Here is a 19,580-nt window from a genome sequence, read left to right on the forward strand (position 1 = left end):
GGGTGTCAGGCCCCGTACACACGACAGAGGAACTCGACGTGCTTGGCACGTCGAGTTCCTCGTCGAGTTTTGGGATGAAGCCGCCGAGGAGCTCGGCGGGCCGCCTTCTCCCATAGAACAACGAGAAAATAGAGAACATGTTCTCTATTTTCTCGTCGAGTTCCTCGGCGGCTCCATCGAGCCAAAACTGTACAGACGACAGAGTTTCTCGGCAGAATCCGGGTTTTGACCGAGTTTCTCGGTGAATTCTGCCGAGAAACTCTGTCGTGTGTACGAGGCCTCAGACTGACACCTCGCATCACCGATCGCCGCGCCGGCATGTAATCCTGCAGGACGTCAATAGACGTCCAGTTAGGATTTCACAACCACTTCCCGGATGTCAATTGACTATTGACCGGGCGGGAAGTGGTTAAAGTTCATGTAAAGGCAGGTGTCCCAATACTTTTGGCAATATAGCGTATATATCATTGTGCAGCGGAAATCTATTGTCTCCTTGCCACTGGAACTGTGTGACCGCCCTGATAGCGCATAATCCAGCCCTGTATAAACTTGGAGTATTGAAGAAGCAGGGACGTGCAAGTAAATGACACAAATCTCAGGTCTAGACACATGCCCTCAGACGTGTGATGGAACCTCCATCTGTGGTCTGTGGATGGCTCCTGTGCTACATTCTTTATGTCATCGGCACGCCCGAAGTGAGAGGGTCACATACTACAATCACCTCTCCCAACGTTGGATAAACATGGCTGCCGCAGCCAGGAATCTGTGTTTTGTGTTGTGGATCTGTCTAGCACCTTGGCTCTTTACAGGTGCTGCGCCGCCTCCTTGCCTGGGGGGAAAGCGCTGATTGCTGGTATTAGGGTGGGTGGTTTTAATAACACATTCTGCCTGAGACAAGATGTACAGAATGTAGGTGTGCTGAGAGACGAGGAGAGCCGCGGCTGCTTTGTCCTCGCGGTATTGTATCCGCCGGCACGGCTAATCTCCTTTCAGATGGATCTCACCGGCGGCTTCCACCGTGTCACAGCAGCTGTGATGACAATCCCGCATTCAGAGATTACATCCGAAGCCCAACTACGCCCTTCAGACAATATTGATATTTTTAGGGTGGCCACAGATAGAGATCGACCAGAGAACAGGTTCAAGTGTGCGCTCCACCGCAGAACGCAATCCATCGTTCCTTCATAACCGTTTGGGGATTTAGAAGATTATGTTGAAGGAGAAGTGGGGGTCCTTGACAAGTGTAATGATGGCGACAATTCTTACCTGTCCAGTTCGGGTTACCGGCTTTCCTGATGCCTCGTACACACGTACGGGTTCCCCATCGGGAATCCCGGCTGTGTGTATGCTAGGGTGACCACGTGTCCCGGATTGCCCGGGACAGTCCCGCATTTTGCATGTCTGTCCCGGGCACATTTATTCCAGGACAATACAGTGTCCCGGAATGAAACTATCACAGCCACCCCCCCCCCCCGGCCAATCTGATACCCCAAAAAAGGCCGCCACATCACCGCTTTACTCACTGACAGTACTTGTCCTGGAGGAGCACAATCCCGCCCCCTGCTTGTGATTGGAGAAATCATAAATCCCGCCTCTTGTGTCCAATCACTGTGCTGTGATTCGTTACAGCACAGGCTGATTTTTGGGAAGGGAGGGTGTCCCTGAATGGTAGTTTGGAAATGTGGTCACTCTAGTGTATGCTCCATCCAGGGCTGTCTTTAACCGCTTAAGGACCGCCTCCTGCACATATACGTCGGCAGAATGGCACGGCTGGGCACAAGCACGTACAGGTACGTCCTCTTTAAGTGCCCGGTCGTGGGCGCGTGCACCCGCGACCCGTTCCGAAGCTCCGCGACCGCAGGACCCGATCGCCGCAATCGGCCCCCGGAGCTGAAGAACGGGGAGAGCTGTGTGTAAACACGGCTTCCCCGTTCTTCACAGTGACGCTGTCATTGATCGTGTGTTCCCTTAGATAGGGAATCACAATCAATGACGTCACACCTACAGCCACACCTCCCTACAGTTAGAAACACAGAGGAGGTCATACATAACCCCTTCAGCGCCCCCTTATGGTTAACTCCCAAACTGCAATTGTAATTTTCACAGTAAACAATGCATTTTTATAGCATTTTTTGCTGTGAAAATGACAATGGTCCCAAAAATGTGTCAAAATTGTCCGACGTGTCCGCTATAATGTCGCAGTCACGAAAAAAATCGCTGATCGCCGTCATTAGTAGTAAAAAATAAATAATTAATAAAAATGCAATAAAACTATCCCCTATTTTGTAAACGCTATAAATTTTGCGCAAACCAACCGATAAACGCTTATTGCGATTTTTTTTACCAAAAATAGGTAGAAGAATACGTATCGGTACCTAAACTGAGAATCAATTTATTTTTATATATTTCTGGGGGATATTTATTATAGCAAAAAGTAAAAAATATTGAATTTTTTTCAAAATTGTCGCTCTATTTTTGTTTATAGCGCAAAAAATAAAAACCGCAGAGGCGATCAAATACCACCAAAAGAAAGCTTTATTTGTGGGGAAAAAAAGGACTCCAATTTTGTTTGAGAGCCACGTCGCATGACCGCGCAATCGTCAGTTAAAGCGACACAGTGCCGAATCGCAAAAAGGGGCAAGGTCCTTTACCTGCATAATGGTCTGGGTCTTAAGTGGTTAAAGAGCAATCCTTTCTCCAGCCTCCTCTCCCCCAATGATCAGACCGTACATTGTAACTTTAGTTAAGAGGCTGTGGTTAAGGCAGGGCAAAAGGGGCCCTGTCATTGTTGTGGGGCCCAAAGCAGCTGCCTCATACTTGCCAACTATCCCAGTTTAAATTTCCTTGTCCCTTGAAGTTTTAGTCCTGTGCTGTATCCTGATATCTCAGTGTGAAGTGCTGCTACTAATTCTGCCCAGCTCTGCCTTATTGTTGTGTACAGATGACTCACCGCAGACCCTGTGTTTACATGTAAATAACCATCATTCATATGTAAATAACGGGAGAATTCATATGTAAATAACGGGAGAATTCATATGTAAATAGCGGCGGCCAGCAGTATTGCTATGTAAATAAAGATGGCATTCATATGTATGTCCCCCTGCAGTGAGGAGATGGTGTGCTGTAATCTCTAGCAACCAATCAGTGAGCAGTATTACTGTACAGTAATCTCTAGCAACCAATTAACAAGCAGAAATCATGTGCTGTAACCTCTAGCAACTAGTCAGTGAGCTGTAATGTGTGCTGTAACCTCTAGCAACCAGTCAGTAAGTGGTAATGATATGCTGTAACCTCTGGCAACCAATCGCAATCACTGTTCTACTACACTACACTATCAGCATTGCAGGAGGTCTGAATGTTTATGGTCTCCAAGAGAAGATCCTGCCCAGGAATTTGGGTGACACCTCACATTCTAATGAAAACAGTGGTGGGACAGCTCCTTGTAGGCGTCCCTGGGAAAATATGAGAAACCAGTGAATGACTCAACCCTCCAGGTCTCACCCATAGCAGAAATGTGGATGACATTGACCACATTCTAACATTGTATAAGTTCTGGAGACTCTGGGGTAGATTCAGGTACCGCTGCGCACTTCTTACGGAGGCGCAGCGTACCGTTTTTACCCTGCGCCTACGCAAATTATCTGCGCTACGCTTCATTTATGAAGCGGTAGCTACGTAATTTGCGCGGGCGCTCCTTAAAACTGCCCGGCGTAAGGGCGCGTAATTTAAATGATCCCGTAGGGGGCGTAGATCATTTAAATTAGGCGCGTTCCCGCGCCGAACGTAGTGCACATGCTCCGTCGGGAAACTTTCCCGACGTGCATTGCGGCAAATGACGTCGCAAGGACGTCATTTGCTTCAAAGTGAACGTAAATGGCGTCCAGCGCCATTCACGATTCACTTACGCAAACGACGTTAAATTTTAAAATAAATTGACGGGTATACGTAGCATTGGCTGCCCCTGCTAATAGCAGGAGCAGCCTTACGCGGAACCCGACGAACGGAAACGACGTAAACTGCGTACGCAGGGCTCGCGTAGGGTTGTGAATCGGCGTTAGTATGCAATTTGCATACTATACGCTGACCACTATGGGAACGCCACCTAGCGGCCTGCGTAAGAATGCAGCCTACGATATGACGGCATAAGGAGCCTTATGCCAGTCATATATTAGGCTGCAGTGGGCGTATCGAGGTTCCTGAATCAGGAGCATTCGAAACGCCTGCGCAAGTAAGCAATTGCGCTGCGTAACTATGGGTACGCAGACGCAATTGCTTTCTGAATCCACCCCTCTGCTTCTAGCCTGGCTGTGATTTCTGATCTGCAGTGGCAGGGTGCTCTCTCTCTTTTTTTGGGATGCCCCGCCCCTGCAGAGCTTGTAGCAATGGTCTAATGAGCAGCTCTGGGAAATGTGACACATCTGTTTTGTCTGATCACCTCTTATGAACTCCCAGCTGCTGCTAATGAGAGAAAAGACGTCTGAAATCCTGCTGCTAATACATTAGAATAGACTGCGCCGCGTCCTTGTGATGTGCTCTTCCACGCTTCCGGACCCAGACACTCGTCTCCGCTGTCTGCCTAATGCACTGCCCCCATTTATTTATTTATTTTCCCTCTTTGCAGTAGATAATAACACTGTAGACAATATTCCGCTTTGGTTAAAGGGCAACACCTAGCAAGCATTAAAATTGAATGTAGCATTGGATATATTTTTCATGTTAACCACTTTGTTACCGGGCCTATTTTGGCACTTTTCTCCTTTATGTAAAAAATCAAAATTTTTTTGCTAGAAAATTAATCAGAACCCCCAAACATTATATATTTTTTTTTAGCAGACACCCTAGGGAATAAAATGGCGGTCATTGCAACTTTTTTTCTCGCATGGTATTTGCGCAATCATTTTTCAAACGCCTTTTTTTAGGGAAAAAAACAGTTTCATGAATTAAAAAATAACAAAACAGTAAAGTTAGCCCAATTTTTTTGTATAATGTGAAAGACGATGTTACGCCGAGTAAATAGATACCTAACATGTCACGCTTTAAAATTGCGCACACTCATGGAATGGCGCCAAACTTCGGTACTTAAAAATCTCCATAGGCAACGCTTAAATTTTTTTTACAGGTTACTATTTTTGAGTTACAGAGAAGGTCTAGTGCTAGAATTGTTGCACACGCTCTAACGCACGCGATGATACCTCACATGTGGGGTTTGAACGGTGTTTACATATGTGGGCGGGACTTGCATGTGCGTTCGCTTCTGCACGCGAGCGACCGAGACAGGGGCGTTTTACATTTTTTTTTTTTATTATTTCATTTTATTTTTTTACTTCATTTTTTTTTTTTACACTTTTTTTGACATTTTTTTTTTTTTATCACTTTTATTCCTATTACAATCCCTTGTAATAGGAATCAGTGTGACAGGTCCTCTTTATGGAGAGAGGCGGGGTCAATAAGACCCCACATCTCTCCTGCAGGCTTACAAGCATGAAATCGGTGAAAAAAAATTCACCGATTACATGCCGACAGCCGCGATAGCGGCTTTGTTTACTTCCGGGTACCGGGCGTGACGTCATAACGTCGCGCCCGGCCCTCCGACGGTCATAGAGATGACTGTGACCGTCTGGTCACCAGTCATCTCTATGGTTCACCAACGAGCGCCGGCCGATTCGTTCTCCGGGCCCCCGATGGCACGGGAGAGCCCGGGGAAGCACCGGATGGCGGCGGGAGGGGGGGGACGTCCCCTCCTGCTGCCTAGAAGAACGATCGAGCGGCGGAACCGCCGCTTTGATCGTTCTTCTGGTGCACAGAATCGCCAGCTGAAGACAGCGATATCTGAATGATGCCTGCAGCTGCACCCATCATTCAGATATCACCGCACAAAGTGGAGGACGTCCTACGGATCTGAAGTGGTTAAATACGTACGTGCTAAGTAATGTGTAAGAGTAATACTTTGAGGTATTTATTACCTTTCATAGAGACCACAGCACTCCCCTGACAATGCCTGCATCTGCTAATTTCCCCAGAAGGACGGAGCCATCTTTATTCAGGAATCACACATGGTCACCTTCTACTTCCCGGTCTGAGATTCTTGCTCAGAGATGACACAAATGTCTAACACAGTCCAGTCCTTGCTGCAGCCTCTTAACTAAAGTTACAATGTACAGTCTGATCACTGGGGGAGAGGAGGCTGGAGAAAGGATTGCTCTTCAACCACTTAAGCCCTGGACCACTATGCAGGTAAAGGACCTTGTCCCTTTTTGCGATTCGGCACTGCGTCGATTTAACTGACAATTGCGCGGCTGTGCGACATGGCTCCCAAACCAAATTGTCGTCCTTTTTCCCCCACAAATAGAGCTTTTTTTTGGTGGTATTTGATCACCTCTGCGTTTTTTATTTTTTGCGCTGTAAACAAAAATAGCCACTGCCATCTCCTTCCCTCTAATTAGAACCCCCAAACATTATATATATATTTTATTCTAACACCCTAAAGAATAAAATGGCGGTCATTTCAATACTTTCTGTCACACCGTATTTGCGCAGCGGTCTTACAAGCGCACTTTTTTTGGGAAAAAATACACTTTTTTTAATTAAAAAAAAAAGACATCAGTAAAGTTAGCCCATTTTTTTTTATATTATGAAAGATAATGTTACGCCGAGTAAATTGATACCCAACACGTCACGCTTCAAAATTGCGTCCGCTCGTGGAATGGCGACAAACTTTTACCCTTTAAAATCTCCATAGGCGACGTTTAAAAAAAAAAAAAATCTACAGGTTGCATGTTTTGAGTTACAGACTTCTAGGGCTAGAATTATTGCTCTCGCTCTACCAATCGCGGCGATAACTCACGTGTGTGGTTTGAATACCATTTACATATGCGGGCGCTGCTCACGAATGCGTTCACTTCTGCGCACGAGCTTGACAGGACGGGGCGCGTTTTTTGGCTATTAACTTTTTAGCTGGCTCCTAGATTCCAAGCAAATTTGTCATAGCTATAACTTTTGCACAAACCAATCAATATACGCTTACTGTTTTTTTTTTTTTTTTTACCAAAACTATGTAGCAGAATACATATTGACCTAAACTGAGGAAGTGGTGACAGCAGTTTACAGGGACAAATATTATTTTTATAGGTATTTATTACAGTGCCAACAATTTATACATACTGTACATGCATATCAGTGCCTGCACTCAAGGAGCTTATAATCTAAAGCTGGCCATAGGCGGGTTTTTTTTCTTTTCTTATTCAGCCAGAACTGAATACAATCAGATTGTAACATGTGTGTGGTGAACATTAACCGCTTCAGCCCCGGAAGAATTTACCCCCTTCCTGAGCAGAGCACTTTTTGCATTTCGGCACTGCCGCGCTTTAGCTGACAATTGCGCGGTCGTGCGACGTGGCTCCCAAACAAAATTTTCGTCTTTTTTTTACCACAAATAGAGCTTTATTTTGGTGGTATTTGATCACCTCTGCGGTTTTTATTTTTTGCGCTATAAACCAAAAAAACAGCAACAATTGTAAAAATAAAGCAATATTTTAACTTTTTGCTATAATAAATATCCCCAAAAATATATATAAAAACATTTTTTTTCCTCAGTTTAGGCCGACACGTATTCTTCTACTTATTTTTGGTAAAAAAAAAAATCGCAATAAGCGTTTATTGAATGGTTTGCGCAAAAGTTATAGCGTCTACAAAATAGGGGATAGTTTTATGGCATTTTTATAAAAAATATAGTAATGGCGGCGATCTGCGATTTTTATCGTGACTGTCACATTATGGCGGACACATCGGACACTTTTGATGCTATTTTGGGACCATTGTCGTTTATACAGCAATCAGTGCTATAAATAGCCACTGATTACTGTATAAATGACACTGGCAGGGAAGGGGTTAAACACTAGGGGGCGAGGAAGGGGTTAAGTGTGTCCTAGGGAGTGATTCTAACTGTGGGGGGGATGGGCTACCACTGACATGACAGTGATCACTGCTCCCGATGACAGGGAGCAGTAGATCCCTGTCATGTCCCCAGGCAGAACAGGGAAATGCCTTGTTTACATAGGCATCTCTCTGTTCTGCCTCTCCGGCTCACGATCGCGGGCCGCTGGCGAACGAGTTTGCGGCGGCAAATACTAAGGTGCGTACAGGTACGCCCATTTCCTGTACGAGCCCTTCTGCCAACGTAAATGAGTGTGTGGGGGTCGCCAAGCAAGCGGTTATGGTGACCATAGACTATGCAATCTCATACCTCCCAACTGTCCCTGATTTTGAGGGACTGTCCCTGGTTTGGAACAAAGTCCCTCTGTCCTTCTTGTCCCTCATTTTGTTCTGATTTATATAGTTGTATATAAAATGCACTTTTTATCTTTAACCACTTCATTACTGGGCACTTAAACCCCCTTCGTGCCCAGACCAATTTTCAGCTTTCAGCGCTGACACATGTTGAATGACAATTGCGCGGTCATGCTACACTGTACCCAAATTATATTTTTATCATTTTTTTCCCACAAATAGAGCTTTCTTTTGGTGGCATTTGATCGTCTCTGCGATTTTTATTTTTTGCACTATAAACAAAAATAGACAGAAAATTTTGAAAAAAAAAAACACAATATTTTTTACTTTTTGTTCTAATAATATCCCAATTTTTTATTTTTTTTTATATATACTTTTCCTCAGTTTAGGCCGATACGTATTCTTCTACATATTTTTGTTAAAAAAAATTGCAATGAGCGTATATTGATTGGTTTGCGCAAAAGTTATAGCGCCTACAAAATAGGGGATAGATTTATGATTTATTTTTTATTTTTTAATAGTAATGGCGGCGATCTACGATTTTTTTTGTCAGGCCTGCGATATTGCGACGGACGTATCGGACACTTTTGACAAAATTTTGGGACCATTCACATTTATACAGCGATCAGTGCGAGGGGGGTGAGGAAGGGGTTAAATGTATTCCCTGGGTGTGTTCTTACTGTGTGGGGGGAGGGGACTGACTGGGGAAGGTGACCGATGCTGTGTCCCTATGTACAAGGGACACAGATCGGTCTCCTGTCTCCCTGACAGGATGTGGAGCTCTGTGTTTACACACAGAGCTCCACGTCCCTGCTCTGTCACCGCCGATCGCGGGTACCTGGTGGACATCGCGGCCGCCAGGCACACGCATCGGCTTCTCAGCAATGCGCCGGGCACAGTGTTTACCCGCTGCACGCGCGGGTAATGCACATAAAAGGACGTCCACCCGGCACTTGAGAGCCGCGCTGTGGACGTCTTTCGTCTATAGCGCGGCTCTCAAGTGGTTAAAAAGTGTTTCCCAGTGCTAAACCTTTCATCCAATTTCTAAATGGCTGCATTTGTAAACTTCAAAAGCCGCTATAAAGGAAGAGTAGTGGTAAAAAAAAAAAAAAAAGCACTTGTGGGTTTAATTTTTTCTTTTTTTGTACAATTCTCCTTTAAGGGGTGTGGCAGGGAGGGTGTCAATGCCTACATACATTTGCTAATAGGTGTCCCTCATTCCCATTTAAAAAAAGTTGGGAGGTATGCATTCTCTTTTAGATCTACCATCAATTTTGTACTAGGGGGACACACCTAAACTGTCCAATCAATTTTTACCCAATCAAACAGACCCTTGCACTACATAGTACATGGTAGATCTAAATGAGATTGTACAATCTGGTTGTATAGTGTGTTCTGTCCCAGCTACACGTTTCCCTGTATTTCGCTCGACATGCAGCTAAACCCTCCTATTCTGCAATAAGCCAGACTGAGTGTCATTATGAAGCTTTATTCACAAACAGGGTGGGGTGAAACTATTGAGAAAACACAAATACAGATACATATAATCAGTATACAGAAATACAATAAATAAGCTAGGCTGTAGATGGCAATAAGTAATTCTCACCAGCGATGCTGCGTTTAGGAGATGCAAGCGAATGCAAGGTAGCTGGTTCCTTCTTTCAGTCTCTAAGATGGAGTCTGAATTTGCACCTGTTTCTCTTCCTTAGACTGAAGAATGATGGGAACTTTTGTTAAAGGTGAACAGTTTCTAGTGTCTGCAAAAACAGTAAATTTACCACTGGCTCCATCTTGTGGTCAAATTTGATATTGCAGGCAAAACTTCTTAATTAAAATCCCGCTCCAGGCAGAACACGTTGTGTGGTCCTCTTAATGCTCTTAACAAGTGTGTAGTGCAAGAGCCTGCCTGATTGGATAGTTTAAGTAAGGTTCTCATATTACATGGTTTTGGTAGCTCTAAAGTTGATTGTACAGTCAGATTGTAATGTGTATTCCATAGTTGCCAACATTCTCAATTTTGTTTTGGTGTGTGTGTAAGCAGAGTATTATTTTATGTAGCGGCCTGCTTCTTTTTAGCCGGCGCTGCCTTAAATTTAGAGGGTAGTCTAAGGCCTTGTACACACGGTCGTTCCAAACCGATGAGAATGGTCCGACGGGCCATTTCCATCGGTTCACCGCTGAAGTGGCCTGATGGTCTGATGTACCTACACACCATCGTTCCAAAAACCGATCGGGTCAGAACGCGGTGACGTCAAACACACGACGTGCTGAATAAAACGAAGTTCAATGCTTCCAAGCATGCGTCGACTTGATTCTGAGCATGCGCAGGTTGTGAACCGATGCTTTTCTGTACTAACCATCGGTTTGGACCGATCGGGCAGCGGTCCATCGGTTCGGATTTGAAGCATGTTTTAAAATTTTGGACCAAAGGAAAACAGACCGATGGGCTATACACACGGTCGGTTTGGACCGATGAAACTGAACCTCGATCCATTCTCATCGGTTTTGTCCGACCGTGTGTACGGGGCCTGAGAGTTAACTAACTCAGACAGTATGATTTTTCCAAATTTGGGCCTCTGTTTCAGCCAGGGCTGTACTGTGAGTGACCACTATTGTTGTCTGGGGTGCCGTTACCACCCCAGGCCAAGGGTGGCAGCAGTCAGGTCAAGGTGATTTGGGTGTTCCCCCTCGGCAGCCAATCAGCGGGGGTTGATCGTCCCGCTGAGCATGCTGGGAAAGGGTACTTAAGAGACAGACGTCATTGGTTCGCGGTCGTCGATCGCTGGTCTGTCGTCCCACCACCCCCCGTGAGTGGCCCCCCTGGCCAGGGGTGCATGTTCCTGTGTTCCTGGCTCCGGGACCACGTTGGTCCGGAGTTGTGTTCTACTAAGCAGGCACAGTGAGTGGTCAGACTGGGTCTGCACTTGCAGAGTGATCCTGTGCTGTCCGTCCTGAGGGAGGAAGCCACTCGATGAAGAACCTGTCTTGGAGAGCACCGAGCACGAGGCTGGTATCTCATGAGAGGCCTTGAACTTCATCGAAGGACGCACCATTACTGAGAGGCTGGATGATGATCGCCTGTCAGTTCCAAGAAGTTAATCTGGAGGGATCCGGGTGATGAATCCTGAGTTAGGAGGATTTTGGACCGAATATACCTCCATCTGTGGGAAGGTCTGTGGCAGAGACTGTACCATTTTCCGTGCGACATCCCAGCTGCTAGGTTAGTGAGAGAGGCCTATCCGGGTGCGCAAAACCCACTCTAGCTAGAATGGCGACGACAGAAGTTGTGCACCTGAACCAGGAATGCAGCACCCATCATTGCCAGAAATGCAGCCCCCACCATTGCCGGGAATGCAGCCCCCACCATTGCCGGGAATGCAGCACCCATCATTGCCAACAATGCAGCACCCATCATTGCCAGGAATGCAGCACCTATCATTGCCAGGAATGATCAGTAAAGCCCAAGTATCCATCTGCAGCCAGCGTGCCCAAGTATCCATCTGCAGCCAGCGTGCCCAAGTGTCCATCTGCAGCCAGTGTGCCCAAGTGTCCATCTGCAGCCAGCCTGCCCAAGTGTCCATCTGCAGCCAGCCTGCCCAAGTGTCCATCTGCAGCCAGCGTGCCCAAGTGTCCATCTGCAGCCAGCGTGCCCAAGTGTCCATCTGCAGCCAGCGTGCCCAAGTGTCCATTTGCAGCCAGCGTGCCCAAAAATTAAGCTTTTACATTTTGCTGCCGAGATAGAGCCGGATGTCCTGTGTATTCGGCTGTACTCGGCTCCTCTCGCAGTCCCGCCCCTTGGCCTGGCTTCTATAATGGACATAACACACATCAAATGGCGGGACTGGGCAGCACTGCGAGCGGAGCCGAGCCTAGCAAAGTACACAGTACACTCGGCTCGGGCTATTTCGGCAGCGCTCGCTCCTCTTCACCCACAGGCAGCAGGGATCGGCGTATAACATGCACAAAAGTGTGTGTTATACGCCGATAAATACGGTATATCTTTTGTGTCCCCGGTGCTGGGAGATCGCCGGGGGCCACAAAGATATATATGTGTAGATAACCAGGCAGGCCGCGAGTCGCGATTGACCCGCGGGTCGGACTTTGGACAGGCCTGCCCTAGACAGCGAGGAAATAGAGGTAACATGCCACCAAAACAAAACCAGCAGCTCCTCCGGGAGTAGTGCTACATTTAATTGGGGGGTATTCATTAGTCGGCGTGGCCTAGCTGGAACGAGAAAATGCAGCACGAGAAGCGTGCCACACCATAAATGACGATAAATATTGGGTGTGGCTTAAAGGGTGTGTGGTTAGAGTCTGAGATGACTAACATTAGTTGTTCTAAATCTGGGGGTTCCATACTGTTCCCACCTGGTCCCCCTATACTGTTTCCTCCTTTCTCCCTATACTGTTCCCTCCTGCCAACCCCCATACTGTTTTCTCCTGGTCCCCTGTGCTATACTGTTCCCTCCTGGCCCCCCATTACTGTTCTCTCCTGCCCCCCATTACTGTACTCTCCTGCCCCCCATTACTGTGCCTTCCTGGTCCCTCCTGACCCCCATTACTGTTCTCTCCTGGACCCCTATTACTGTTGTCTCCTGGCCCCCCAATACTGTCCCTTCCTGGCCCCCCATTACTGTTCTGTCCTGGTCCCCCCTTTACTGTTCACTCCTGACCCCCATTGCTATTCCATCCTGGCCCCCCATTATTGTTCTTCCCTGGGCCCCCATTACTATTCTCCCCTGGCCCCCCATTACTGGTATCTCCAGCCCCCCCCATTACTCTTCTGGCCCCCATTACTGTTCTCCCCTGGCCATGCCCCCTCACAAGTCCCACCCAATCATACTGCTCCACCTGACTTCCTCAAGGAGGATGTAGGATTGTAGGGGAGGGATCTGGAGGATGTAGGATTGTAGGGGGAGGGATCTGGAGGATGTAGGATTGTAGGGGGAGGGATCTGGAGGATGTAGGATTGTAGGGGGAGGGATCTGGAGGATGTAGGGTTGTAGGGGGAGGGAACTGGAGGATGTAGGATTGTAGGGGGAGGGATCTGGAGGATGTAGGATTGTAGGGGGAGGGCTCTGGAGGATGTAGGATCGTAGGGGGAGGGATCTGGAGGATGTAGGATTGTAGGGGGAGGGATCTGGAGGATGTAGGATTGTAGGGGGAGGGATCTGGAGGATGTAGGGTTGTAGGGGGAGGGATCTGGAGGATGCAGAATTGTAGGGGGAGGGATCTGGAGGATGTAGGATTGTAGGGGGAGGGATCTGGAGGATATAGGGTTGTAGGGGGAGGGATCTGGAGGATGTAGGATTGTAGGGGGAGGGATCTGGAGGATGTAGGGTTGTAGGGGGAGGGAACTGGAGGATGTAGGATTGTAGGGGGAGGGATCTGGAGGATGTAGGGTTGTAGGGGGAGGGACCTGGAGGATGTAGGATTGTAGGGGGAGGGATCTGGAGGATGTAGGGTTGTAGGGGGAGGGATCTGGAGGATGTAGGATTGTAGGGGGAGGGATCTGGAGGATGTAGGATTGTAGGGGGAGGGATCTGGAGGATGTAGTATTGTAGGGGGAGGGATCTGGAGGATGTAGGATTGTAGGGGGAGGGATCTGGAGGATGTAGTATTGTAGGGGGAGGGATCTGGAGGATGTAGGATTGTAGGGGGAGGGATCTGGAGGATGTAGGGTTGTAGGGGGAGGGATCTGGAGGATGTAGGATTGTAGGGGGAGGGATCTGGAGGATGTAGGATTGTAGGGGGAGGGCTCTGGAGGATGTAGGATCGTAGGGGGAGGGATCTGGAGGATGTAGGATTGTAGGGGGAGGGATCTGGAGGATGTAGGATTGTAGGGGGAGGGATCTGGAGGATGTAGGGTTGTAGGGGGAGGGATCTGGAGGATGCAGAATTGTAGGGGGAGGGATCTGGAGGATGTAGGATTGTAGGGGGAGGGATCTGGAGGATATAGGGTTGTAGGGGGAGGGATCTGGATGATGTAGGATTGTAGGGGGAGGGATCTGGAGGATGTAGGGTTGTAGGGGGAGGGAACTGGAGGATGTAGGATTGTAGGGGGAGGGATCTGGAGGATGTAGGGTTGTAGGGGGAGGGACCTGGAGGATGTAGGATTGTAGGGGGAGGGATCTGGAGGATGTAGGGTTGTAGGGGGAGGGATCTGGAGGATGTAGGATTGTAGGGGGAGGGATCTGGAGGATGTAGGATTGTAGGGGGAGGGATCTGGAGGATGTAGTATTGTAGGGGGAGGGATCTGGAGGATGTAGGATTGTAGGGGGAGGGATCTGGAGGATGTAGTATTGTAGGGGGAGGGATATGGAAGATGTAGGATTGTAGGGGGAGGGATCTGGAGGATGTAGGATTGTAGGGGGAGGGATCTGGAGGATGTAGGATTGTAGGGGGAGGGATCTGGAGGATATAGGGTTGTAGGGGGAGGGATCTGGATGATGTAGGATTGTAGGGGGAGGGATCTGGAGGATGTAGGGTTGTAGGGGGAGGGAACTGGAGGATGTAGGATTGTAGGGGGAGGGATCTGGAGGATGTAGGGTTGTAGGGGGAGGGACCTGGAGGATGTAGGATTGTAGGGGGAGGGATCTGGAGGATGTAGGGTTGTAGGGGGAGGGAACTGGAGGATGTAGGATTGTAGGGGGAGGGATCTGGAGGATGTAGGATTGTAGGGGGAGGGATCTGGAGGATGTAGTATTGTAGGGGAGGGATCTGGAGGATGTAGGATTGTAGGGGGAGGGATCTGGAGGATGTAGTATTGTAGGGGGAGGGATCTGGAAGATGTAGGATTGTAGGGGGAGGGATCTGGAGGATGTAGGATTGTAGGGGGAGGGATCTGGAGGATGTAGGATTGTAGGGGGAGGGATCTGGAGGATGTAGGATTGTAGGGGGAGGGATCTGGAGGATGTAGGATTGTAGGGGGAGGGATCTGGGGGATGTAGGATTGTAGGGGGAGGGATCTGGAGGATGTAGGATTGTAGGGGGAGGGATCTGGAGGATGTAGGATTGTAGGGGGAGGGATCTGGGGGATGTAGGATTGTAGGGGGAGGGATCTGGAGGATGTAGGATTGTAGGGGGAGGGATCTGGAGGATGCAGGATTGTAGGGGGAGGGATCTGGGTTTGCCTGATGTTGGAGACAGAGGCAGATTTTCTGGATTTTGCTTTAGTCTCAGAATATCATAGTTGACAACAGTCCCGATTTGGACATTCCTGAAAATCAGATCAGTGTAGCGGTCTGAGCGTGTCCCGGGCAAATTGGGACTGTTGGCAACGATGGTATTCTGAGACTAAAGCTGGCACAATCTGATTGTACATTCTCCTTTAGATCTATGTAGTGCAAGGGCCTGCCTGATTTACTACACACTGAATGGATGTCTGTGTGTGTCCTCATATTATACAGGTCTGGTAAATCTAAAGGAGATTGTACAATCAGGTTGTGTAGTGTGTGCAGGGCCGCTGATAGGGGGGGACCACCAATCCTCCTGTAGGGGGCCCGGGCTAGGGTTGCCACCTGTCCAGGATTCACCCGGACAGTCCGGGTTTACAGGTTTGGTAAATCTAAAGGAGATTGTACAATCAGGTTGTGTAGCGTGTGGTCAGACCCAAGGTGACCATACCCTATACCAGGGGTCTTCAGACTTTCTAAACAAAGGGCCAGTTTACTGTCCTTCAGACTTTAGGGGGGCCGGACTGTGGCTAGCGGGAATAGAACATTTTTCTAGCATCAGTGGGTGTAAACAGTGCCCCATCTTTGGGGACAGTGCCCATTGTTGGTGTCACTGGGAGAAATGGCGCCCCATAGGTGATATCAGTGGCGGGAATTATGCCCCATTTTTGGTGTCAGAGGGCAGAATAGTGTCTCCTATCGGTGGGATGACTAGCACCCCCAAGGTTTCCGAAGCAGGCAGAACAGGGAGGGGAATCCGTCATCAGTGTCAGAGAAGCAATTACAGGAGTGATGCCCTGTGTCTGTGTTTCTCCCCGCAGCAGCTGAAAGCCGGGAGGAGGGGGAAAAACTGGCTTTCAGCTGCTGCAGAGTGCCGCACAGGGCATCCTTCTGTAACTGCCCCTCCGCCAAACCGCACTAAATCCCCCTGCTGTTTGGGCCCCCCTGTGTGCCCGGGCTAGGGTTGCCACCTTTTCTTTAAGCCAAACCCGAACACTTTAGTGGCACAGGGCACATTTTTTTTCCGTAGTACACACTATCTATATATATAAAACTCAATGTGTGGGTGTGTGTATGTATGTATGTGTGCATGTATGTATGTATGTTCCAGCATCACGTTCAAACGGCTAAAGATATTAACATGAAACTTGGCACACATGTTACTTATATGTCAGCAACAAACATAGGATAGGTGGTTTAACCCTTACCCACCCCCATTTGCCATGGTCGGGGTTTTCCTTTAAAGTCCCATTCAACTCTATGGGAAATACATGTTACTTCATAACTTCCAAACGGCTATACGTATTTCGATAACACTTGGTCACATGTTACTTATATGTCCACTTAAACTATAGGATAGTTAATTTAACTACCCCCATTTGTGAGGGTCGGGGTTTTTGTTTAAAGTCCCATGCAAATCAATGGGAAATGTATGTTCCCACATAACTTCTGTACGCCTGGAGATATTTCAATAATACCTGCTACACATATTACTTATATGCCAAATAAAAATATATGACAGTTACATTAACCCTTACCTACACCCTTATATAAAAGATGGGTATATTTATATTACTATGATTTTCCTCCCCAAAAGGTTAAGATAGGAAGACCGGGCAACGCCAGGTATTCAGCTAGTAGGATTATAAAAGACCTGAGATACCGAAAGTGGTAATGCAGCGTGCTATGGTGAACAGTGGTTGTGGTAAAACTGCTTTTGCTGAAATCACCCCCCCCCCTCCCTCTCTCCCTCCCCCCTCCCTCTATCTTCCCCTCCCTCCCTCTCACCCTCTCTTCACTCCCCTCCCTTCCTCTCTCTCCCTCTCCCCCCCTCTCCCTACCCCCTCTCTCCCTCCCTCTCGCCCTCTCTCCCTCACTCTATTTCCCTCTCTCTCTGTCTCTCTCTCCCTCACTCTATTTCCCTCTCTCTCTGTCTCTCTCTCCCTCACTCTATTTCCCTCTCTCTCTGTCTCTCTCTCCCTCACTCTATTTCCCTCTCTCTCTGTCTCTCTCTCCCTCACTCTATTTCCCTCTCTCTCTGTCTCTCTCTCCCTCACTCTATTTCCCTCTCTCTCCCTCACTCTATTTCCCTCTCTCTCTGTCTCTCTCTCCCTCACTCTATTTCCCTCTCTCTCCCTCACTCTATTTCCCTCTCTCTCTGTCTCTCTCTCCCTCACTCTATTTCCCTCTCTCTCTGTCTCTCTCTCCCTCTGTCTCTCTCTCCCTCACTCTATTTCCCTCTCTCTCTGTCTCTCTCTCCCTCACTCTTTCCCTCTTTCTCTCCCCCTCTCTCTCTACCTCTCCCAGACAGCAACAGATTTTTGTGTAACTATCTCAGTTACTTAGGGGGACACAGCCAGGTAGTTTGGGGTGGTATAGGGCAAGTTAGGGTTGCATAGGGCAGGTTGGGGTGGTATAGTGCAAGTTAGGGTGGCATAGGACAAGTTGGGATGGCATGGGAAAAGTTGGGGTGGGACAGGGCAAGTTAGGGTGGCATTGGGCAGGTTGGGGTGGTATAGGGCAAGTCATGGTGGCATAGGGCAGATTGGGGTGGCACAGGGCAAGTTGGGGTGGCATGGGAAAGTTTGGGTGGTACAGGGCAGGCTGGGGTGGTACAGGGCAGGCTGTGGTGGCACAGGGCAGGCTGGGTGGTACAGGGCAAGCTGGGGTGGTACAGGGCAGGCTGGGTGGTACAGGGCTGTTTGGGGGGGTAGAGGGCAGGCTGGGGTGGTATAGGGCTGTTTGGGGTGGTACAGGGAAGGCTGGGGTGGTACAGGGCAGGCTGGGGTGGTACAGGGCAGGCTGGGATGGCACAGAGCAGGCTGGGCATGTCAGCTTAAAAAAATTAAAAAAAATAAACAAAAAAAAAACGGGATGGTGCGGACCGCACCCCCCGCACCCCCTAGCAATGCCTCTGGAAGTATAGTATAGAAGTAGTACAGGAACCTTTTCTAAGTCGGAGCGACTTCAGTAGTGCTAATGAAGACCGATCTCATTGACTAACATGGGATTTCACGTGTCATGCGACTCGTTGTCTCACAAGTTGCAGCAGCGTGATCCGACTTTAAGGGTTAACCTGGGGGCCTTCTGCTTTTTTTTTATTTTAATAATGCTGGTGAAAATCTGCGTCGGGGCAGGCGAGGGTTAACCGTACGTGGGCACTGCTGCAGGGTTGTGGCGGTGCTCTTAGCAGGAGATTGGCGGCGGTTTGTGAATCCCGTCCCGGGTGTGGCTTGTTAGGTTTACAATCGCAGCTCTTGGCCCGAATTTCGGTGTGTTGAATGAAGACACAAGGCTGGGTCTCCTCACCTCCTAATCTTACGTGGGGGGGGGGGGGGAGGCTGGTGTGACAACACTGCCAGCCCAAAAAAAAAAAAATTCCAGCGTGCCTGAAGCTCCATCTACAGGGACCTATCGCAGTCGTCTGCCGAGGAGCTGCGCTCCATGAACGCCGAGCCGCTGCGTCCTGCCGGGCGATGGGGAGAGAAAGTTCCGTGTAGATGCCAAGGTACGGAATATTTATCGTTATCTGGGAAAAAAAATAACTTTTTGTCCGGAGACGTTCTCTAGATCGAGGGGTCAGGTGGGTGTTTGCCGCGCTGCGTGGCTGGCGTGCCAGTGTGCTGCCAGGACGAGCGCGCTGCCCTCTTTGTTTTTTTCCCCAGAGAATCTGGCTTTTCTAGCGACACATTGCACGGGAATAGAAATCTCCCCTGGCCCGGTGACAGAGGGGAGAGTGGGAAGTCCTCCAAGGAGGGCCGGGGGAAAGTGCCGCACAGACTCGGCTCAGTGTGCAAAACCAGGACTGAAAGCAACCAATCGGATCTTCCGCAGAGTCCTTAAAGTGGAACTTCACTCTTCCACCCAACGTTGAATATTTGTAATCCTTGTGCTGCCAGCATTAGTAAATGGTTAGGAAAGTATATTTACTTGTTTAACCACTTAAGCCCCGAGCCATTTTGCAGATAAATGCCCAGGCCAGGTTTTGCGATTCGGCACTGCGTCGCTTTAACAGACAATTGCACGGTCGTGCGACGTGGCTCCCAAACAAAATTGGCGTCCTTTTTTTCCCACAAATAGAGCTTTCTTTTGGTGGTATTTGATCACCTCTGCGGTTTT

The 19,580-nt window shown here is 48.5% G+C and overlaps 1 protein-coding gene across 2 annotated transcripts in view; it reads left to right on the plus strand.

Annotated features, from left to right (window-relative positions):
• The window catches only part of ZBTB7C (zinc finger and BTB domain containing 7C), a 154,295-nt gene that overhangs the window by 75,740 nt on the left and 58,975 nt on the right, over positions 1-19,580 (plus strand). Inside the window, exon 1 of one of the 2 annotated variants that reach the window (XM_040336601.1) lies at positions 18,609-18,969. The exons of the other annotated variant lie outside the window; for it this stretch is intronic. Coding sequence (XP_040192535.1) covers positions 18,962-18,969 — 8 coding nt within the window. The 5' untranslated portion in view covers positions 18,609-18,961. Of the gene's footprint in view, positions 1-18,608; positions 18,970-19,580 lie in introns of those variants that run through there. 2 annotated transcript variants of the gene reach the window in all.

The sequence above is a fragment of the Rana temporaria genome, chromosome 1 (genome assembly GCF_905171775.1).
Source record: "Rana temporaria chromosome 1, aRanTem1.1, whole genome shotgun sequence".
Lineage (NCBI taxonomy): Eukaryota > Metazoa > Chordata > Amphibia > Anura > Ranidae > Rana > Rana temporaria.